Source organism: Rhagoletis zephyria, unplaced genomic scaffold, assembly GCF_001687245.7.
Source record: "Rhagoletis zephyria isolate East Lansing unplaced genomic scaffold, Rhagoletis_zephyria_1.1 Rzeph_scaffold_00122, whole genome shotgun sequence".
Lineage (NCBI taxonomy): Eukaryota > Metazoa > Arthropoda > Insecta > Diptera > Tephritidae > Rhagoletis > Rhagoletis zephyria.
This window is the reverse complement of record NW_016157206.1, coordinates 167,971-193,353: the sequence shown is the minus strand read 5'-3', so window position 1 is coordinate 193,353 and position 25,383 is coordinate 167,971. Positions and strand designations below refer to the sequence as shown.

Here is a 25,383-nt window from a genome sequence, read left to right as displayed (position 1 = left end):
GCCACGCCCACTTATGGTTACATGTGTATATCTTGGTAACCGCTGCACCAATTTCTTCCAAACTTGGCACAGTTGTTGGCCTTGGTACAGCATAAAAAACCGCCGAAACTTTTTAAAATCGGACAATAACCACGCCCACATCCCATATAACGGTAATTTGGAGAAATACAAAATCTTCGATAAATCATTAAATATTTTTGATAAAACATACTTCGTTTTTTTTACTTTGAAAACACTTTTTTCAACTTTTATTGGGATCACTGGGGACCCCATGCGACTTGATTTTTTTTATGCGTCTAATTAAGGCTTAAATTACTTATGAAAATCGGGAAAAAATCTCTCACTTGCCCACATTTTAAAAATGTATCCCACAAAATTCCCAAAGAATTGAAAACATATATTTCAGTAGTAAAAAAGTAACATTCATGTTACCTTAATATACATATGTACATATAATATTCTTTCGAAATTCAATGGTCGGTAGATTAATCACTAAAGGTTTTAATGAATTTGTAAACATCTACTAGATTCATAAATTACCTTCAGTGTTTATTAAATCCCAAGATTGTTTTGTGGTTTTGTGGTTGAATACTTACTGGCAATTCTTAAAACTATCACTGTTACAAATTATTTACAATGGATAAGCGAATGTGATTATTGGTGACTTGAACGTTGAAACCCTTGACTTTTTTGTTCAAAAGCAACCGTTATTTTATATACATATGTACATGTACTGTTTAAGTAACATTTCGTTAGACTAGTATCGCCCAGTTGTCGAAATTCGACACCTTTTTTCCATACACTTTTGAATTTTACCTGTCACCAATACTAACTCCTTTATGTGACTTACTATTTTGAAGTCCGCCAGCATAATTTATAGCGAATTTACAGGAAAACTTAGAATCGAATTATGAACGTTATTACCGGATTAATTAATGCTTACAAGTCTTCTCCTAATTTCTACAGTAGCTTTTGAAAATAAACCGAAAAAGGAAACTCGATTTGCATGTATAAAAAATATGGATATGTATTTATATGTCTAGATGTGATGTTCATCACTGTTCACTGTTCACAATTCAGACTGTAAATAAGTTTTCCATTATATTAGTCTGAGAGCCTCTTGGAGGTCAAAAACTAAATTGCTCACATCTACATAAACTCTTTCTTTTTTCATCAGAATCGTTAACGGTGGAGAAAGTATCTTGAATGTTTACAACAAAAGATAATATTTCCTTCTCTAACGGTGGAAAAGCCGCCCCCGGGGAAAAACACCCCCACCCTATAGTCGGATCTGCACAATCGACTTGTATGTATTTAATTATATGTAAGCATTTATCTAGAACCTTATCGAGACCCTAACTGAAAATCGAAAAAGTTACCGTTTTTGAAAAAACAATACGGCAACACCAAAGTAAAACTGTTCACGCTAAAAGAGTGAGCGCCAAAACAGTTTCACTTTGGCTCTTCTGCGTCCTACATGCTCTTTTACTTAGAATTTTCTCTGCGTTTTGCTCGTTATTTCTCAATAGCCGTGTTCATACATACTATCTATATACTTACTCAAATATTTTTTATAAATCACTTTTGTTGTTTTTTGAACAAACAATAAAAAAATCAGTCTTGTTATATTGTGTTTGGCCACTTTTTTGTTTGAAGTGCTTACCAACTTGTTGTCATACTCACATCTCTGACCTCATAAACATATTGCGCTAAGACTCGTCAAATCAAATTTCTTTGGAAAACTGATAACATATACACTTACATATATGTATATGTACATATGTATGTAGATGACAGAATTCAAAATAAGAAAAATGCTTGGTTTTTGGTTTACTTTGTCTTTGGAATTCATCACCTCTGTTATCAGTAGCTGTTTAAACATTAAAACAACAAAAAACAAAACATTTTGTGTTCAATTTTGCAAGCGCTTTTTGTGTACATACCAGGGTGTCCAGATTGTTTTAAAAAAAGCGCAAATTTTGGAAGAAAAAATCGCCAAAAATCGCAAATTCCTTTTTTTTTTAATAAAATTTATAAAAACGATTTAACAAATCTTTTATTTTAAAAATGAGATCTTGTTATAATATTATTTTTAAACCAAAAACGAATATAATACCTTCATAGGGTAATAATAAATAACACAAATCACATTCCTAAATTTTTTCGCGCAAATTTCCAAAAAAAAAAATCGCCAAATTGGCGCGAAATCGTCAAATCTGGACACTCTGGTACATACATACATATGTGCGCTTCTCAATGCGACTGATCGCTCCAATTCGTTGAATTAACTCCCTCTACATGCCTCTACACCATAGCTGGGCACACCAACACAGTCTCATTTTGTCATGGTATTAGTGCGTCGCGCTCAGTTATGGTTGCCGCATTTTTTATAAATGTACTAAAAGTGGTATTTTTCGTGCATGGGTATTTTGGCCTATTTTGCTTATACCTATAGTGTAATAATGAACCTTGGAAGTTTTTAGTAACTAATACTATTAGTTTATACAACCTTTTGCATAAGAAAAATTTAGTACTTGTATAATTTAAAAAAACTTAAATTAGGTAAACTCATTTGTATAATACCTGGGCTCCGTTTTATTAGAACAAATTCTTTTATATGCTGACCGGCCAGATGGTTACGGTGTTTAGGTCTTATTTTTTAACCGACTTCCAAAAAAGGAGGAGGTTATCAGTTCGTCTGAATTTTTTTTTTTTTTTTTTTTTTTATGTATGTTACCGCATAAGTTTGGACCACGTCAACCGATTTCGATAATTCTTTTTGCATCGGAAAGGTAGTGTCTCAGAGGTGGTCCCATACTAATCTGGTTAAGATCCGATCAGTGGATCGTGAGATATATATATATATATATTTTTTTTTATATGAGAGTTGAAGTCGGTTTTTTTCTTGCTAAAAATTACTTGTTTCATATAAGTAGGTATTTAGTCTTAAAAATAGAGTATAACTTATAAATATTATTCATTAAGTATTTTTGGGCATAAACCAGCATTTACATTTCTCTATCGATTTCTTTTGATAAAAAAAATATTATAAAATAAAGTATGCAATGTGTGCCCTAGTGCGTCGCGCTGAGAAGCACTTTTCTATAATTGCACTGAGTGGAGCGTTTTTTTCATTTGTTTATGGTTAATGGTCGTATTACCACACAACAAGCATTGGGCATTATTAGCTTTTTTTAAAACCAAAAACTGTAATTGGCACTCATACTCAGACATTTTGGGCATTGTTACATATATAGGTGGCAACCACGCGCTAAAATTACGAATAAAAATATTCAACGGCGAAGCATAGTGTTACTCTCATGAAATCTGAAAGCAGACTGAATTGAAATTCGCTGCGTCGTTTCTGTATACGTATAAGCGCTGCGACGCAGACGCTACTCGCGAGTAGCGTTTTGCCCAGCTATGCTCTACACTCTTCACAACCATCAATAGGCAAGTAGCAGCCCTTTACTGTTGTGCATGTACATATGTACATAGATTATGGCCCACTTAAGTGTCTAACACAGTGTCTACTTTGAAGGCTCATGTACAAACATACTTAAGTAAATACATATTAATAAGTGTACTCAGTCGTTCCCCCGCTTAAACTTTTTTAGCATACGCATTTAAATGTCGTCAGTAAGTACGTAGTTATGTAAGAAAGCTGCAATGATGCGGCACTTAAATGTCTTTAGTAAAGAGGAAAAAATAAGTAATTGAAACATTAACAAGTAATTTTTAGCAAAAAAAAACCGACTTAAAAAAATATATATATATCTATATATTTCATGATCCAATGATCGGATCTAAACCAAATTAGTATGGGACCACCTCTGAGACACTACCTTACCGTTATTGAAATCGGTTGACGTGGTGCAAAGTTATGCGGTAAACAACATACATAAAAAAAAAAAAAAAAAAAAAATTCCGACGAACTAAAAACCCCAGCAATTGTACATACACATTTTAATTTTACGCTTAACTTGCGGTTAGTCGCAACGTTTTTTTTATTTTCTAACAAACTATGTTGTTGTGTGTGCGACTTGGTGCTGCGCGGTGCTACTCAGTCCCGGTCGGTTGTTAGTTTGCTTGATTGGTTTGGTTATAAACTGAGCACACGACTTGTAAATCTTTTAGTATTTAAAAATCTTTTGATGTATCGCGACGTAATGAAGTGACGCGTACCCGTAAAAACGACAAATTCGATTTGAAGCGTGTTGCTGGTGATGAAATTTTTCACATTAGTTTATTATCTTTCGTGTCGCTGTGCTATCTAAATTAATTTCATGTTTTTCGAAATGTTTTTGGAAGGGAATTTAAGTGACAGCGTAATGACGAAAAAGTGATTGGAAATAGTTTTTTTTTATTTTCATTTGATGACTGTTACTTTAATAGCGTGAATTAAAAAAAAAACACTAATCTGGTGATTTGTGTACTAATAAAAGCGCCGACAAATATACAAATGAAATTAATAATTAACTGAAGCTGTTAATATAAATTAAAGTGAAATTTTGGCACTGTTGAGTGACAAATTGATTGAAAAATGAAAATGAAGCGTCTCGAAGAGGAGGATGAATATTTCGATGTAAGTGTGTGGCATTTTCTTGAAGCATTCTAATTTTTAATGCTGTCTAAAAGATTATTCTTATTTTTTTTTTTGTTATAAGGCCATAAAATAATATGATAATAGAAATATTAACAAAAACCAACAAAACCAACAACCACGTGCTCAAATTATTGTTGCTTTTCCACAATAAGTTTTTCATTAAAAAACGGCCTCAAGGTCAGTGAAAACAAAAAGAAATTTAATATAAAGATATCTATTAGATGAGAAGCCCATGTACATAGCGTAAGAAAGTAAATATTAAAATTAAGGGGAAAAAATTAATTTTCTGTGAACAGGGATTTTTAAGTATACTTGGGAAATTCTAAATACCCTTTTCGTTATGAATGAAAAGGGTCATAAGTGTCGCTTTTTCGGCAGTGCGTTTTTATTGTTACCGAAATTCGAGCGCAAAAATCAGCATGCACACCACAAGTTCGAGGAAAAGCTCGGCCAAACATTTGGCAAAAGTGTAAGCGGCTGAATATTAATATTATTATTAGCAAATGAAAAATAGACCGACTGTGATACATGCAGTCATGTAAAATATAATAGGGACATGATATTTTGACCAGTTTTGGATACTTTTCTTACGTTTGTTTAATATTTATTACATTTTTTACAAAAATACAGCTTCTTATCTAACGAAAATCATATAAGTCCAAATTTCAAACTTTGTGGAATAATAAGAAAAATTCAAAATTTTACAACAACAACAAACTTTTATAGCCCATTAAATTCTAGCTTAAGAAAGTGCAAGTTATTTTCTTCCATAAAAAAAAAATTGTCGAACATACTTTGTATGAAAAAAAAATGCGTGACATCGTTAGCAAAGCAGTTATTAGCAAGTATTTTTTAAGCAAAAAAACAAAGCCGACTTCAATTCTCATATAAAAATTTAAGACTTTCGTTAATTTCTTCATGATCCAATGATCGGATCGATACCAAATTAGTAAGGGGCCACCTCTGAGGTACCACCTTTCCTTAAAAAAAAAAAGGATTATAGAAATCGGTTAACGTTGTCCAACGTTATGCGGTAACATATAGTATAGAAATAATTAAAAAAATAATAATCCGACGAATTCATAACCTCCTCCTTTTTTGAAATCGGTTAAAAACCAACGAGATTTCTTAGCTACTTGAAACTTGCGAACAAGCTAGAACATAATGGGCATTCAACTTTATGTTTGGAAAAGTTGCGTTTCTATAAGCATTCAATGAATTCTTCAAAGTTTTACCCGTAATCCTTCCTCTAATCTTTGCAAACTGCCGCCGGACTATCTGAAATTTTCCTGGAGAGTTTTCCTCTTGTTTTTCCTTAACTTGGGGATCTTAGAGTAGGATCCAATACTAAGTTTTTCATGCGTGGAGTTTTAAGATGAGGATCCAAACACTTCATTAATTTGGATTTCTCGCTGTGAAGCATTGTATTAGCCCTTAGCTCAATATATATAGTTGCCCGGCGATTATTTCAGCTCACTGCAAGAAACTTGGCCTTATTTACTTCTCCTTCATGGCTGGTGTCGTGCTAATATCTATTTGCTCTCAAACTGTCTAATCTGTTATTGATGATCCCCGAGTATTTTTTAGATGATCTGATAAATATGAGTATACTAAGTTGGGAATACATTCGCTTCTTTTTGGTATAATGACCTTATGAGAAGAATTTTTTTTTTGTGGAAAAATTACGATAGTGTTTTTGTACTTTCGGTTCACTCAGTTCCCGGTTTCATTTATTCAGAGTTACTCAGTTAGAGGTATATTACAGTTAGGCACAAGCCACGGGATATTTAGAAGTTTTAGTTTGCTAAAACTAATATACATAAATATTTGAAGTTTAGTAGTAGTTAGATGGGTTTTGTCTGTAGACTTCACATATATACATAAATATTTTTGGTGGAAAGCTCCATAGACACTATCGGCCCTATCGCTAGTTTCACGTAAACAAATATTCCCAAAAATTATAAAGCAAAACAAAAACAAATTTTTTCCAATTGGTTTTTTTTTTAGCATGTTAAATTATTCACATGAAATTAGCGATAGGGCTGTATATTTGTGGAAACAAATTTTTTTACTCTAATTAAATAAACGATCTGGTCAAACCTAGACCCCGGACCAATATCACCTGCCAGTTATAGGAGCTTAAAACAAAAACCTTGTTTCTTATAATTTAATATATTTGGATGAATAAAATATGCCTATTTACTGAGTTATAAATTACTTACGCTATCTTCAAGCTCTGTTTGTTTTTTCTAAGGATTTTCACATATTTTTTTATATGTAATATATGTTATTTTAACCTAAAGGGATAAAGAAAAATCATATAAAATATTAAAAAAAAAAAAAAAAAAAAAAATTAAAAAAAAAAAAAAAAAAAAAATCCATACAAAAAAAAATCAACTTTAGATTTTCATGCCAGGACCTTTTCAATTTTAGCCAGGACCTTTTCAATTCTTGGAAATCTAGCCAGGCTCTAGACAGAAGCAGGTTTGCTCCGTACGTCCCTTACCTTTCCTTACTAACCTTCGCAAGCATTAATGCCTCCATTAAAATAAATAAATTAGTATGTAATTCTTAACACATTCCTGTATTTAACTTTAATGTGTAGGGAAAAAAATTCTTTTACATACTTCTTGATCTAGACACACAGCTCCCCAAGGTGTTCCAAATAGAAGTAACTACTTAACTAGTATGTTTCTAACGGGTGATTTTTTAAGAGCTTGATAACTTTTTTTTTAAAAAAAACGCATAAAATTTGCAAAATCTCATCGGTTCTTTATTTGAAACGTTAGATTGGTCCATGACATTTACTTTTTGAAGATAATTTCATTTAAATGTTGACCGCGGCTGCGTCTTAGGTGGTCCATTCGGAAAGTCCAATTTTGGGCAACTTTTTCGAGCATNATAGATATGTGTTTTTTTTAAGTTTGTTCCTATTAATGTGTACAAACATGTGTACATACATATATATGTACGAATGTGCATTTGGAAGTTCACAAATCAGCTCCACGCCGTCAGAGACTTGGCTCAAAGTTTGTTAAATGCCAACAGGTTCGAATTCATTCTGCCTCGAATTGCGAAATGAAAAATATGTGTTTCGAATACTAGCTAGAACAAGCTTACATATTTATACATATTTTGATACAAGAACTGCTGTGCATACATATACATAATACATACATACATACGGTGTTACCTATTTCCATAACTTCACCTTTATAAAGCTTGTTTTGCTTGGCACACTTATTCCAATTTCATTCGCCTTTCTAAAAGTATCAACATACAGATAAGTACATACATACATCATATGTACATGCCGTATGTGTGTATTTGCATATTTTTGCAGATGACACAAAACAACTATTAGGTAAATGAGTAGCGATTCGATAATGCTTTCCATCTTTCCAATTCGTTAGGGGTTAATGATCTCTGATGTAGACTACTTTTAGAGAATGAAGTGCCACAAAGAGTTTTGATAAACAAATGTTTTATATTTATCGCTGAGGAAATCCAAATTTGTCTACAGTAGTCCTCAGTTCAGCAAAATAAGCTCAACTATTTCTGCTTAATATAATTACAATTTGGCTTTCATAAGCGACTAATGTGTATTATTCTATTTTATTAACCTTATTGACTCAAACTCGATCGGATGTAAAATTTAAAGAGAATGCAAAATGAAATGATCAGATAATACCAGCGCCCCTGTGTTTATTATGTTTTGCAACATTGTGAATACCCAAAAAATGTGACCAGTTTTTCTTGAACAACTGCTTTGGCTATTTTTTTATTACGGTAAATTTTTGTTTGTTTGTATTATCATTTAAACATTACATTGTTTAACATACAATACATATTTATTTCACTTTCTTTATTGCTTCGATTGTTGTGGCTACCAAAAATAAAACTCGTTTTAAAAACGTCGTAATAATAAAGGTAAACATTTTTTACTGCTAAGCTATTTTTTTTTGGAGTGAATTATGTTGAAAGCTTATCGCGGCTTGTCAGAATTAAATGTGCTTGTATGTGTATGGCACACTGTATGCACAAACGCCGTCTTAATTCCGATTTTTAAGTGGATTGCAAATATTTATTTTTAACACTTTTTTATTTACAATACTATCACGGGAAAAATTTAAAAACTATACACGCGCGTTTTGATGGTCAAAAATATTTAAATACGTACGGTGTATGTACGTACAGTGGTAGGCAAACAAATAGGGACGCGACATTTTAACAAGCTTTGGTTATTTTTCTTTTGTTCATTTAATGTTTATTATAATTTTTGTTAAAGTATAGCTCACCATGTAAGTCAAAATTTTAATTGTTTTGAAGGATTTATAAAAATTCAACCGCATCACTATTTCTTTGCCCGCCACTGTACGACATATCGTCAGCTATGTAAAACGCCCTAAAAGGTATTTAATTATTTATGTGTCCTATTGAGGAGTGAAAGTGTATTATTATAAACAAAAGGAGGTAGAGAGGGTACACCTTACCGTGGCACTGTGGGACATATCGGAAAAAAATCCAGCGGCGACGCTACAATAACCTTATGCATGTAATTTTGTTTTATAGAAAAATATTTACAGATATCTTCTATTTCATGATCCCGATGAGATAGAACTTTACTAGGTCGAGAGAAAGACCATCAGTCTCACCTCAAAAATAATAAATAAATGCCCTCTATTCTAAATTCATTCAAGAAAAAAATTCTTAAAATTTCCATTGACAGTACTCAGAATTCAAAAGAACCCGAAAGTTCTCAGTACTCAAAAATACTCTGTTCCAATCATCACTCTGAAACATGTTCCCAGGATCGATTCAAAGTACTGGTATTAAGTGTCGAGTAGATACTTAAAAGTGCCGAGTTATGTTAACATTTACCGGTATTCAGGAATGAGATTTCTCAATTTGTACCCAGTATAGTTAGCCGTTCATTTGATATAATTAAATATAAATATAAATATTACTAACATGTGTATATGTAAAGAAAGTACTCAGTACTCATAAAAATGCCCGATCCTTAAAAGTATCGTTCCTCGAAAATACTCGATATATCCAAACACTCCATGTGTATGTAGTAAGTATGTTTGTTAGGGGTAAATTTTGAACAAAATTTTTGACCAACTTCCCGATGACCTAGAGACTTGAAACTTCGCAGTTGTATCGGAACCCGATGACAATGCAATCCGAAAGAAGAGCTAATCCGATAGATGGCGCAAGAGTCGAGATATTTGAAAAACCTATATTTATGGTGCAATTTAGTTCCCTTCTAGAAAGCTTGCTTTAAAAATATATGTTTTTAGTCACAACTTTTTACTAAATATTAACTTATTTACATATGTACAAATATTTGTTTTCGCCCTGTCTGTCGTTGCAGTCTCCAATCAAGCTTATCTTTAGTACCTGTAATATCAGAAAGGCAACAGTAATGAATTAAAACTCGTTTTCGCAATTTGCTTATGCAATGTTATCCAGTAATTTAACACTCAAATGAGCTAGCGCATATTGTATTGTTTATAGCTAAAATTACATGCAATATATATTTTATATTCGCTGAAAATTCTTTTGTGGTCTGGTAAATCACGTTCTTGAAAAACCAGTTTATTTATCGCTATTGTTTTCATTGGACAATTTACAGTATCATTACGGAGAAATACTGCATTGTTGGCTATGAATTTTCAGGTATTAAGTAAATATCATAATGCAATTAGTGATTATAAAACTTAGAAAAAGATGTGTTTTTGTAAATGAAAGAGGCAACACTGTTGCGGTTGATTGAAATTTAAAGAAACTGGTAGAAAGACTCAAAGAATGAGGGTTAGTGCTGCTTGAAAAGTTTCGGATTCGGGCTTGATGTGTACTACGCTCGGGGCAGAAATACTTAATAGAACTTCATATTTTGACCAGTTTTGGTTATATTTCTTTTACTTAATTAGGTTAGGTTAAGTAAGGTAACAGTCCTCCAAGGGGCAGGTTGTCATAGGTACCCCAATGACTTCCCTTTCGTTGGTGATGGCTTCTAAGATGCCCTGCCTGGCCGGTTCCTCGGCACAGCAGTTTCTTGCCCAAACCCAAATGAGTCTGATGTGGAGATGTGGAAGTAATCAGAGCCAATAGAGAGAGAGAGAGAGAGAGAGATCACGCAGTCCCAGACTAGTTTTGATCTTACCAACAGCGATCCTAGGGCTCTGATCGCCTATGGGATATCAGAGTAGATCCCTCTAAAAGGGTATTAAAAAAGTCCGAAACCAATCGGCTGCTTCTCTAATGGCCGAAACACGCTACAGGAATCCGGCAAAGTTATCAAAGAGTAATTACTCCCAGAATACACCGCCTCTGACTCTGCCATCAAGCTTGGACGTATTTATCCGTGCAGATATTCACTGGTACTTTACTCCAAAGACTGAATTGAATTTTCCTAAGATAGCGTGCTTCAGCCTGATAGCAGAGCGGGCCGCAGCAGCTTTGGCTGCATTGTCTACTGGTACGATGCCTAGCATCACCCTTAGACCTAGCCTTGGGGTAGAGCGAAGTACTCCACTAAATCGTTAGAGATGCCCTTTGCACTCGTTCTAGCCGGTTGGCCAGTGTGGACTTTTCTAGTGAGTTCCACCAGACAATGGCCCCATGCAGCATAATACTTTAATAATTGTTTCATACAGCCAGAAGATAACTATGGGGGAGGGACACCTTTTTCTTTCCAATAGCACTTTTATAGCAGTAAACGGCAACCGATGTTTTCCTCCCTCGCAGCCTATCCTTTTCGGCTCCTCCATTAATGACAAAGACCCAGAGGAAAGGTCGGACTGATTATAAAAATTCCAAAAATTTTCACCGAAATTAAAAATTTTTATTAAGAATTTTAGGAAAAACACTTATGGCCGATTAAATTTTAAATTTCAAGTGCCTCCAAACGCCGTTTTTTTATAATTTTTTTGCCGAAGGTATTTCAGTTTTCTTCCAAATAACTTGCGTTTATTCGTTATATGGAAGCAAATGCGACAAAAAAATCTTAAAAATCAACGGCAATCTTTTGCCACATGAAATTTGCACTTGGTCGTAGTAAATTTAAGTGGGGTACAAAACTGCATACCTAACATTTTTCTAAAAATTCGGAATAAAATATTTACAATTTTGGTAAAAAATTGTTTAATTTTTATAGTTTTTATAATAAGATTGATATGTTATTTTTTACGCAAAAAAAGTAATAATAACAACTTGTACACAGTCAGCTAACATGTTTACTCGCACGATTTAACTTAAAAGTAATATTATTTAAAAGTAATTAAATATTGGTTTAGAATATTTTTTTTACAGTATTCTTCTCGAATATAAATATATATTAATTTCTTCAACTATGTATATACAAATTTCAGAATGAATTTCGAGTGTGCCAATAAAATTTGGGGTTTTTCTTTCTCAAATCATCGTCACCTCATAATCAATGTAATTTTTTTTTTAATTGGTGGCACACTAGTTTTATTACACTAGATTCTTTCGTTTTGGCAAGAAAAACAATTTCACCGTTTTGTTTTAATATTTTGAAGTACCTTAAACTTTCAGAAGTAATAAAATCGTTAAATTACAACATAGCTGCATAACACAGATATTCTGCCTGCTGCAATTTTTTTTTTTTTAATTTGGTGGCACACTCTTGAAACTTCATAGATATGCTGTATTTGATGCCAGCTTTCATTGCCTTTAATATGAACTTTCTATTTGAAAACTTCCCTAGGTTATTAAAAAAACAACTGTAATTTTTTCGTGTGACAATGGAAAAGTTCGAAATTTCGGTAATTTTTCGTGAGACTTGCTCATATATGCACATTATTGGCGACCGACGATCTGTTACATCTGGGTAAGGCTTCCTCAAGTGGGCCCCGAATTTACCAAGATTAATATTTTTCAATGATATTCAGGCAGCGCCGAGTTTTGTAGTCAAAAAGTACTCTGTGTAAATTTTGTTGCAAAATTTCAAATAGTTTTTTTCTAATCAACAATTGAAAATTTTTGCGCTGTTTTGGAAATTTTTATTTTTCTTTGAAAGTAAGTGTCCGAATGACATTTTTTTTTGGGTGCAGACATAAAAAACATTAAACTATATATTCACTCAGAAAAAAAAAAATTCCTTGATGCTAGGAAAAAAGTATATCGAGCCCTAACCTCCAAAATAACGTAAGCGACATTTTTTTCAAAATTTTCTTTTTGATGCTGAAATGCATCTAGATGCTCTAGGAATATTTCTGCATCAAAAAGAAAGTTTAAAAAAAAATGTCGCTTACGTTATTTTGGCGGTTAGGGCTCGATATTATTCTAAGGAAATATTGCCTTGAAATGGCTCCAATGGCATGGCTGCCTTAATATGAGTAAACGATTTGACTCAGTTTAAGGAAAACACAATTCCTTAATTTTTAGGAAAAATTTACTTGCCACAATGTACTCTTCAACTACAAAACTCGGCGCTGACTGAATAACATTGAAAAATATTAATCTTGGTAAATTCGGGGCCCACTTGAGCAAGCCTTACTCATCTGTTTCCATTCCATTTGTGCTGGCTAGGTACAGGCAGCGGTACTCCAACTAAATTCATCGACAAAAGTCGTATATCACATTTTTACATTTATTGACTTGTTTAATAAATTGATTGCAATTTTGTAATCAATTAAATCTCTGTCATAGTTATTACTCGTGAATATAATTACCCTAACTCGTTCGTTAACTAAGTAGTCAACACGTGAAGTAATCATGCAAAAGCAGCAGATGCAATTGTGATTTGCATAGAAAACAATAAGCCAGTAGAAAATTCACAATTAAATGATTATAATGCTAAATAAAATTTAATTTTTTCTAACAAAGTAGGCAATGCAAAAATTCAAATTGAATTTATTACAATTCCATAGCTCTACTCATTACAACACAGCTAGCAGCGTAAAGGCGTCAGTTCAGTGATAAGCTGTGGTGAAATCTTAATTAAAACCAAATACTTTTGAAAGCTGCATCGCATTGGCTGCCTTTTGTTTTGGCAGCTCAGCTCTGTATATCTGCTTATGCCAAGAAATTTATTTGGTCTTTTCTCGTGATTTTGTTGTTTTTTGGTTTGCCGCTCAACCAGCTAAAAGCTAAAAATTAATTAGCAGCAAATACAGCTTGCTCTGTAGCACAAAAGCCATGTAAAGCACTGGCAAAAGCGTATGTATATAAAATTGTAGTCATTCATACATTTGTACTTGTGCATTCACATGCAGCTTTGCATTTTTTTCGTTTCAAATTAATTTTGGTTGGTTGCACAGCTTGAGCCAATGTATTCTTGCTTCTTTCATTTGGCTTTTCTAAGTGGGTGGTGGTTTTGCATTCATTCATAGCTTTTGTGAAGAAAGCGCATCTAAATGTAGTATGTGTGTACAAATTTCTATGTGCACTCACGATTTAACACGTCTTCTCCGGCTAATTTCCCAGCACCATTATTAGGTACCATCAGCACCATCATCATCGTCATCGTTTCCCCACTCATGCTTGCCTTCATCATTTTAATTTGTAAAATGCAGCGTTGACATGTGGCTGTCATGTCCATCCAGGCAACAAGCCATTCACTCAACTACCCACCCACCCAATTTCCTTTTCACCCATTCAAGTTGGCTACCACCACCTTAGCTAAAATCTACGTTACTGCTTACAGTACCAAGTTTATGTTTTTTCGTTTGTATATATGTACATACAGTCAGTCAATAAAGTTTAGGTACGCGAATTTTTTACTATACGGGGAAATATTGTTTTAATATTTTATTTTTCGATAATTTTTTATAAAAATATGGTTAATTCTACAACAAAAAAACCCAAAAATCAGAGTTCCAAATCTTGTGCAAAATTAAAGAAAATTCGGCAAAATTTCATTCAAATATTGCACTTTTTATTTACGCTCTCTAGAAAAAAGTTGAGTATGCAGTTTTTTAGCCCATTGAATTTTAATATAACAAAGTGCAAGTTTGAGGTGGCTAGGACTTACCATTGCCCGTATTGTAAAAATTTCGCTGTACCTAAACTTTATTGACTGACTGTATGTATGTATGTATTTAAGTCAGCCTATCAGTCAGCCAGTGTGCATTACATACATGCATGTAAATAAATCTGTATGAGTGTATGTACGTACTTTCAAATGCAGCAACAATCATTTGTCAGTTGCACTTGACGTTCTTTTGAAATCGACGCCGACAACATATTCACATTTGTAGGATTATTTTTTTCATAAAACATTCAAACATAAGTACATATATACTTACATATGTATATGTGTGACAGCATACATTTTCGTACAATTAGATCTATACTATAAGTACCCATAGATATCTTTTGTCTGGCCATGTGTCCGTATCATAATCATCATCGACATTGGGAATGCATGGAGCGAGAACTGATAAGATTCTAATTACAGAAAAACGTGACTGGAAATATGTAGTAATATACCTAAATACATACATATGTATATATCCATAAAATTTGCAAATGTAAATTTGTTCCATGAATAGAAAACTCGGAGAAATGGTTGTATGTAGAACATTTTTTAATAGCGACGCGAGAATAACACAGTGCAACAAAATGAAAAAAGTGTTTAATCCCTAGGGTTGCATAGTATTTTTCTGTCAGGTTATTAAAAAGAAGATGGAACGTATTTTACCAAATACATATTTGTATCAGATTTTTTTTTTTTTTTAATTTTATGCAACCTTAAAGTTTACAGTTCTCATTTTACATAGATGGAATTCTGAGGTACTTACTAAGAAAAAAGCTATATCTGAAATCATCCAAAACTATTTTAGATATTTAAAACTCTTATATTTAAATGTCGCTTATGGCTATACCTTTAATTTGAGCTATAGAAGTTGAAAATCCGCTTAATAGTTTTTATTTTTAAGCAAATATTTAAAAAAAATATTCCTATACTGGTGGCAAAAATAATAGACTCGCCTTATTATGACCAGTTTTGGCTATATGTCTTTGGTTTATTTAATGTTTAATATTTTTTATAAAAGCCTAGCGAGTTTTACAACAAACACCATATAAGTTCACATTTCAAACTTTGTACAAAAATTCAAGGAATTTTCACCAAAATTTTAAACTTTTCTTCAGAATTTTAAGAAAATTTTTTAGTATGATAAATTGTAAGTTTGATGTAGTTACAAAATACCGTTGATTTTTAATAATTTTTTCGCTGACATGGTTTTTGCCTTAATTCCTCAGAATTTCATATAAAATGAGGTGGCATAAAATGGCTGTCAGAAAAATACTATGAGACCCTCGGGATGAGATTTTTTTCATTTTGTTGCACCGTGCCACTGGACATGTGCAAATTTTAATGAGACATTCAGTAGATTGGGAGTTACCTACACTTGCCATTCAAGGGTATCTAAGGAAATAACGTCAATAAGAAGTAATATTAGAGAGTGATTTTTTCAGAAACTTTAAAAAGGTGCAAATCCATAATCATAACTATATACCCATGTCCATATTTATATCCAAACCTGTAATATTCATACCCATACCGCACACACAGAAGCACAACCATGTCCATATGCATACAAATAGCTACATATGTACATCCGCATCCCTTTTCATATCCATATGCTTATTCATCTAAATTTATACATATCCGTATCCATATCCATGTCCATATCCATAACCATGTCTATATGGATATCCATAGCCATATCCGTATTCATATTAATATTCACATCCATATTCATATCCATATCTTTACCCATATCTACATACTTATATCCATGTCCGTTTTCATATCCAAATTGATATCCATATTTATGTCCACAGCTATAACCATATACATATACATACTCACAATTATAACCACATCCGCATCCATATTCATATCAGTATCCTTCTCCATATCTACGTGTATCCTTATCCGTATCCATATTCATATTCATATCCGTATCCAAGTCCATTTGCATATCCATATCCATATTCATATCCATATCGCCATCAATATCCATATCCATATAAATATGTACATATCTATATCCATAGCCATATCAATATTCCAATTCATATCTATATATATATCCATATTCAAATCCAATCTACATCTAATCCATATCCTTATTTATATCCACATCCATATACATAAAAATCAATATCTAAGTAAATATTCATTATGGAATATTTCATTATGTACATATTCATATCTACAAGTATATCCACAATAAATAATTCGAGCTTTTGCAGTAGTTCTAACCAACTCGGCCTAATGCCCTTTTCCAAAATCCTTGAAAAGTTTGAAGTCCACTTCGGCAGCTGTCGGTATCTGTCGAATAGTTAAAGAAAAGTGTGATGAATGGTCCGTGGAGCCTGTAGAATCTACGATTTCAACACTGATAGAGAAAAAATTTAAATACTTAAAAACCTTCTGCAGTTCAAAAGCAGCGGGAACAGTGGGTCCTTGCATTGTTCGAACACTAAGCAATGTATGAGCTCTGAACATTTTTGTTTTGTTGTTTTTTTTTCTTATCTAGTCATTGTCGCCGTCTATTTAGTTGTCCATTATCCTATTAATAATATCTTCCCTATCTTCCTCCATTTCAGACGGGTTCAACCCTAACGCCCGAAATGTTGCTGACAACTTCCGAGTCATCGACGTACAGCGCCTCCGAGGTAGCTGGCCGTCTACAGGTCGACATACGCACCGGGCTCAAATGGACCGAGGCTAAATATCGTTCGAAAATTATCGGTCACAATGAGTTGAATGTGAATGAAGAAGAACCCACGTGGAAGAAATATATTGAACAGTTTAAGAATCCGCTTATACTGTTGCTGCTGGGAAGTGCGCTGGTTTCAGTGATAATGAAACAGTACGACGATGCTGTCAGCATAACGATAGCCATCATCATAGTGGTAACAGTCGCCTTCATACAAGAGTATCGCTCGGAGAAAAGCTTAGAGGAGTTGAAGAAGCTGGTGCCACCTGAGTGTCATTGCTTGCGCGAAGGACAACTCGATACGTTTTTGGCGCGTGAGCTAGTGCCCGGCGATGTAGTATATTTGAATGTGGGCGATCGCGTGCCCGCTGATGTTCGACTCTTTGAAGCGATTGATCTGTCGATTGATGAGTCTAGTTTCACAGGCGAAACGGAGCCGGGACGCAAGAGCACCGAACTCATATTGAGTAGCGCAACCAACAAAGATCACACAAATATGAAGAATGTCGCTTTCATGGGCACGCTGGTGCGTTGTGGCAATGGCAAGGGCATCGTAGTCAGCACTGGCGAGCGCAGCGAGTTCGGCGAGGTCTTCAAGATGATGCAAGCCGAGGAAGCGCCGAAGACGCCGCTGCAGAAATCTATGGACATACTCGGCGCACAATTGAGTTTCTATTCGTTCCTCATCATTGGTGTGATTATGCTGTTGGGCTGGCTACAAGGCAAACCACTAACCGAAATGTTCAATATCAGCGTTTCGCTTGCAGTAGCAGCCATACCCGAAGGCCTACCTATTGTGGTCACTGTGACGCTGGCACTCGGAGTGATGCGTATGGCCAAGCGAAATGCTATCGTCAAGAAATTGCCTACCGTGGAAACGCTCGGTTGCGTGAATGTCATTTGCTCGGACAAAACAGGTACTTTGACGAAAAACGAGATGACAGCAACAATCATCATCACATCCGACGGCTACATGGCCGACGTCACTGGCGCAGGCTACAACGACCAAGGCGAGATACACATACGCAATTGCAACAACGTCGAAATGGCCAAATCTAATATCACCAACTTGCTTGAAATAGGTGCGGTCTGCAACAATGCTTACATACAAAATGGCACGCTGCTCGGTCAGCCCACAGAGGGTGCACTCATCGCTGTTGCCATGAAGAATGGCATGTACGCCACGGCGGAAAATTATGTGCGCATACAGGAGTATCCTTTCTCCTCTGAGCAGAAAATGATGGCTGTCAAGTGCATACACAAATACAACAATAACAAGGAGGAAATTTTCTTTGCTAAAGGCGCATTGGAAATGCTTTTGCCACAATGTACGAAATACATGTTTGGCACGCAGACTGTGCCATTAACGAAGCAGAATGAGGCGGAATTCCTAGCGGAGGCATACGAAATCGGCCGAAAGGGTTTGCGTGTGTTGGCATTGGCCAAAGGACGCAGCCTACAGGATCTTATTTACTGTGGTCTTGTGGGCATCACCGATCCGCCGAGGCCGTTGGTGCGCGAATCCATTGAGATGTTGATGCAGAGCGGCGTACGCGTTAAGATGGTCACCGGCGATGCGCAGGAGACCGCTATGGCTATTGGTGAGTGGAGAATAAAAATATAAAATGATTGGTATTTATTATGTTAGTATTTTTATACATATGTATATCCATTCTTGCTGCACGAATTGTGAATTTCACGTGGTCCTTAACCGAAAAGCTTATCCGCTTTGACTTTGTCACATAGAAAAATTTCTTAAAAACATTGAAGTTTCTTTCACTTTCGCCTTTAAAAACTTTGCGTGCAACTCATGCAATTTGCGAACGTAGACATGCACGCTTTTGCGCCCAAAAGTATGTAAACAAATTTGCGTTGTTGAGTAAACTTTGATTTATCAGCAGCACTTGAGTCGACGAGACCGATCAGCCACATCGTTGTAAGCGACTGTAATGTCACCAAAATCATTAAAGCTACAGTAAACACTCTAACTACCATCCTTTCCCTATAATTGTTGAATTTCTTTTTGTGTTTTCATACCACTACAGATATATCTGCCGGAATTTCGTTCAACAAAATTGATATAGCCGAATTTGTAGACGATTATCTTCTGTCCGCTTCGAGCCTCGTACACTCAAGTGCATTTCATTTCGAAATGTGAACAATTTGGAATTTCTGCACATACCGCTTTTACAGTAATCGTTGTCGAGTAAATCACTTTAACCTCAATTTTTTCCATGCTGCAAGTGGTAGAAGGTGCCATTTAGCTTCAACTACAGTGAAGGCCACATCAGATTAAATGCATTTTTGTGTATTCGCTGCTGACACGCTGAAGCGGTTGGGTGTACCAACAAAATTAATTAACTATGTTGGCATGCGACTATGTAGGATGCAAATGTGAAATTCAAGGAGAAAGAATGTTGACCAAGATGTGTATGTGTAATACAATAGATAGATAGAGATCTGGGTTAAGGAACGTGCAGGTTTAGAGAAGTGAGGAATAAGAGGTGGTAGAGTAGCTGGCAATTTAGGAGAATTTCATAGTGAGGTGACTACCTAGCAGCGGAGGAAGTGATGAGTGAAACAGATTGCAGAACGGTATTAGAAGGACTAAATAGCATATTGTAGAGGGATGTTGGTAAGTAAGCGTTGTTTCTGGAATGGAAACTAGTACATGCGGAACATAATGTGAAAAATTCTTAGACGAAATGATTACACAAAGGGGGAGAGAAATAATATGCCAATGATCTGTTGAGAACCATTTGGTAAACATTTAAGTAAGTACTAGGAGTGCCAGTTACTGTGGAAATTCGACCGTGTTTCTAGTTTTGTATTAGAGACCTGGGGATGCTTTCAAAGATAGCACGTCGACAAAGTTATAAGGCACAAAATTACTCAAAATAAAATCTCCTGCTTGGGAACTAAAACGTCACTAAAAATTTCTATGTATTTTTTTAAATATTTTATTAGCATTAGAGTCTTAACGGGCAACAATTTTCCCATAACCAATGTTTGGACCTTCAGCTGAAGTATCTGAGATTTAGAGCCGCACTCTGTCAAATTAACGAAATCTACTGGCAGTAGTGTACAAATGTCTATGAGAAAATGCAGATCGTACAAAAAGCGGGAGTGATTGAAAAATGTGTACGCTGTAACGAAAATGGCAAAAGAGTGCCAAAATGAATACGGGGGATCAATTTTCGCAAGCCAATTGAAATGCCGGTTTAAACTTCACAATCTAAGAGGTTTTTATGCACCAACGTGTGGGTTATCACGGTCCACTACTGTTCTTGCGCTTAACACTTAGAAATTGTAAGTTTTCGACTTCATTGCAGCCTTAACCGATAACATCACAACGATGCTGGGCCTGAGTAGATCTGTCACTACCCACATGCCATGAAAGAAGGTTTGGGTATTGTGTGTCGGTTATCGAAGCGGAGGTTGTGACAAAAGAGAAAGTTGCGGATGAAATTCTTCAAAATTGTTACACTTTTGAGGTGGTTAGCACATATTTTGATAACTAGGCGGCAATCAGGTCATAATGATGATACATTCTAAAACGGCCATATAATGCCTGACTTCTCTTTCGATCTCATCATATTACGTGGCGCATTTGGTTTCCAGGCCATGGTGATATAGTAGTTATAGTGCATGGCCGATGATATAGCAAGGTCCTTCTGGTCACTGGTAGAACTACGCCCGTCTAAGGAGCTTCTAAAACTGAACAATCACATCTTGTTATTGGTGGGAGTTTTAAGAGGCCTTTGCCCAATCTCAATTCATGTAGGAGGGCCCAACATCACTTCACGCCCCTACTGTGGCAGTTGTATGAAGGATAATGAGAGGGATGCATTCCTAGATCTGCTAATAAGCTGTTCAGCTTTCGCGCGCTTAAATTTTCAACACCTTGACTCTCATTTATTTCTTATCGCATTTCGCTTTCGGGAAAGGGAATGCGCTTGTCGACCAGTTAGCTTAAGGTAAAGCTCACCGATGGCAAAGTCTACCTCGCCCATGGATTTTTACTTCGCTAGAGTCTAAATTTTTGTGTTAGGTTAGATTAGGTTGAAGCGGTTGCCTTCATCCAACGTAGGAGAAAGGTACACTTAGACCCAGTGGGGCCGTTTCGATACCAATTGAGAGCTCGAGTTCGAACCCGTCTGTTCACCTAGAAGTATTTAGAACCAGTTGGTTATGTTCAGAAAGCATAAGAATTCTTGAAATGAGCGTCTTCTCGCCCACATAAGAGCAGGCCAGTGACAGAGGTAGTGTTCCACACTCTCGATTTCGTCCACGTTGCGGCAACTACGGCAGAAGTCATTGCCCGGTAAACCCATTTTGCTAGCATGCCTTCCCATTAAGCAGTGGCCCGTAAGAATACCGGTCACCAGCCTTAGTAAAGGGCGTTATAACCGAACGAGTGCGTCGGATCTTTTCTTGTCGAGGCTGGGCTAGATTTGTCGAGTCGTTCAACACCTTGAATGTAGTACTGTAATGTAGGACTTTCCTACATTCTATCGCAGTTATTGACGAGGTCTCACAGCAATCCAGTGACTTGATGGCTGCTTGTTTAGCGGAGTATATACATAGTTAATGATGGCAGGTTAAGAGAAGATTCGATAAGCCAGAGTGCAAGCTATTTTATAGCCGCGAGTTCTGCTTGGAAGCAGAGGTCTAATGAGCGGGCCTTCGAGTGTATCCCACTCCCTACTCTTGGACTTAGTTTAGAGCCAACCATGTATATGGTGTGGAGCTATCTTTTGTATGAGCTTTTATTATCTTTATGTGGTTTTGAAATGAGAACATTGTCAGTTTGTGGCCACTTTGTAAATGAAAAATTGGTTAACCATGTAAATAGAATAAATAGCCAATGCTCAACCAAAGACAATCAAAAACGTATGTAACTAACTAGCCAGCTTACAAAAGCACGCTGCATACAGCTAGAGCAAAAGTAAGCTGCTACAATTGTTTGCGTAACCATTGTGACTTTGCTTAGTGACATAGCAAATGGAACATGAAATGTGCACGACTTTTGACTGGAGCAAGTCCCACTTGGCACAAAATGCAAATTAAGTCATAGCGGATTTTGTTAGTTCTAAAGTTTAAATTAACTGTAACCAAAAGTTTCGGTGCTTGCGCGCCCAAGTGCATGCTACGAAAATTTAATTCCATTGTTTACCGAAGACGCTGAGGGTATAAATGGCTATGGATGTAGTGGTATGGCAACAGCGTGGATGTCAGAAACATGCTGGTTGCTTGTGCTCAGTGTAGTCAAGCATAGATTTTCTTTTTTAAATCTATTTTTCGTGATTTCTTTTACATGCATTTCTGGTTCATTGATTTTTTATTGTTTGCTAGATTTGTACTTCTGCGCTTATCGCTTTGCTACCAGCGCATTTTATGCTCCTTTTTATACTCATCATTTTTCATATTTATCAGCGCGTCACTTAACTGTTCATCTAACATTTCCTATTCTTTTCTTCTTTTCTTTGCTTTGCTCGATTGTGGCGCGGGTTGATCGCTTTATTTGCTATAAAGCTGCCACAAGTGACTGGTCTCTACCACTATATGCGATGTGCTTTCCTCTGTTTTAGTTTTATTCCATCCTTATTGGTGACTGAATTAATTAACCGAAAGGGAGTCTGCCGCAAACTTCTCTTTGTAGCCGCAAGTAGTTATCAATCGTTACTGTCGACCACATACATACATACCTACATATGGACATGGTACCTACCATAACCAACAGACAAATCGTTTTCGTACGAGCCAACTAACTAAGGACACGAACATAGATTCAAGCTTACATGCTTCTTCTATGTTAACGTATGTATATTTACTTCTCCATAGACATACTCGTACCAAAGTACAAATGTACATATGTATGTTTGCTTGACTGTCGCCCAAGCGAAATGAATTATAGCATAGCATTAAACTTTAGCCTGACACTCGACTACATTTTCTCAATGTTCACAATGTTAGGTCGTCTAGTACTTAGACCACAAATCTACAAATACATATGCAAGTATGTATGTGCCTTAGACGTTCTTCTTCTTCGTTATCTGCCATGCTTGTCTTTCCTTGATTCTCCGATAGCCGGCTATATTTTCTCCATAGCTGAACTATCGCCCTACTAAGTATGTATCACCAGTTGTCTGCTATGTCTCGTTACTTACTCGCAGATTCCATAACAGCCTGTGTGTCTGCTGTTTAAATTTCTGAAATTCCATTTTGTCTTACCCATTCTCCTTTTTAAATGCATAAGCTGCAAATTGATTTTTAATTCATTTAAATTTTCGTTAATGCATTTTGTGGTACCGCTATTAATTTGTCTCTTGTCGCATTTAAAAGCTAAAATTTTTGTTGTTGCTATGTACTCAACATAAATGAATGATAATCCCGCATTATATTCGTGATTTGATAGCCTAAGTGCCTGCATATTTTTGCTGGCAGTTCCTTTGGAGTTTTTCGAATTGAAAACCACTAATTATGTTGATAATTTATTGCCAACGTAAACATCGATTGCCAATGTACTTAGTTGAAAAAAACAGAGCAATAGCAACTGAAATTGCTATTTTTGGCTTAATAAGTGCAAAGTCAGATAAGTAATAAGGCAGTTATAAAAAGCCTAATTTGACCAATACCTACGCCAATATTTTTAAATGGCACAACATTTTTGATATGAACTTCAGGTGGGCATTTTTTTTTTGTTTTTTTTTTGTTATTCGTGAATTTATATTTATGAAAGTTCGACTTGTTAAAAATATCAAAAATAAGCCGGCTTGTGATATTAAATGTATTTCACTAGCATTCTAAATGTTTTGGAGTGTTTTATTCACACGTCTTGGCTCGAAACTTTGCTATTCTTGAGCTGCAGTGTTGAAACCAAATCGCATGAGACATAAAGTGTAATGATTTCAGCTGTTCTTGTAATTTCTAAAAAGATCCTCATTCGATTATTTTGAGCGCTAACCGAATGAGGTGAAAATTTATATACAGTGACTCAAACAAATGACCTAGTGTTTTTTTTTTTTAATATTCCTAACATTTCTCCAGCTATTTTTTTTGTTATATTTCTATAAAAATACCGTTCAAGCTTTACCCAAAAACATATAAATCACAGTTTCAAACTTTATACAAAATTTAGGAAAATTCAACTTTTTAATGTGAATCTTTAGAAGATTTTTGGGTATGCAGATTTATAGCCCATACAATTTTAGTCTAATGAGGTGCAAGTTCCAAACAGCTAAAAAATCAGAATAAAAATTTTCTAAAAATTTTTTAAATTTTCCTAAATTTTGTATAAAGTTTGAAACTGTGATTTACACGGTTTTGGGTAAAGCTTAGACGATAATTTTATATAAAAATAACAAAAAAATTTGCTCGAAAACCATCACGAATATTTAAAGAAAATCAGCACGTGGTCATTTGTTTTAGTCAATGTATCTGCACTGAAAAAAGAGTTTACTTACGTTAACGAAATATATTTCTCTTAAACACATGATTTTTTTCTGAGTGTGTAGGCTGGATAAAATTTCGTCGCTGTCATCAAAGTGACCAATAAAATTGAGTATTTAAACAGTTAAGATTCGTTAGAAAAATTCACTCAGACTTAGTGGTTTCCGCAGTGGGTATCTTGAATCTCATTTCTGATTTTACAAAAAAACAGCTAAGACTTTCATAATTCCCAAAGAACTACATAAATCAGCTTGAGTGCTCCAGACTTAAGATACATAACTGGTTGGATTTTTGGAATAAATTTTATAAAAGGGTTTTTAACAAATTGGAACCATGGGAGCTCCGTAAAAAATCACATATAGCTCATTATAACTGATGTACTTATTTACATTAGACCGTATAAACTTACAATAAAAAAACTGCCGAGCCTTTGGCCTTTCTACATATTTTGATACACAAGAAAGGTTCGAGGTATATAAAAGGGGTTATATGATCGCGAAAGGCAGAGGGGGGTATTATGTATGACCATACTAACGAAGAATCCGAACATTTCAGGAAGGAATTTAGGAAGGTTAACTTCTTAGAATCAGAGATAACACACACGGTGAAAGATTTACTAGG

The 25,383-nt window shown here is 35.1% G+C and overlaps 1 protein-coding gene across 3 annotated transcripts in view; it reads left to right on the top strand.

The window, feature by feature from the left end:
* Positions 1-25,383, top strand: part of SPoCk (secretory pathway calcium atpase) — a 148,259-nt gene that overhangs the window by 101,457 nt on the left and 21,419 nt on the right. For 2 of the 3 annotated variants that reach the window (XM_017635464.1, XM_017635479.1), the window contains exon 2: positions 17,198-18,911. In XM_017635464.1, the coding sequence (XP_017490953.1) occupies positions 17,198-18,911 (1,714 nt within the window). Of the gene's footprint in view, positions 1-4,158; positions 4,586-17,197; positions 18,912-25,383 lie in introns of those variants that run through there. The other variant, XM_017635472.1, reaches the window with a different exon arrangement.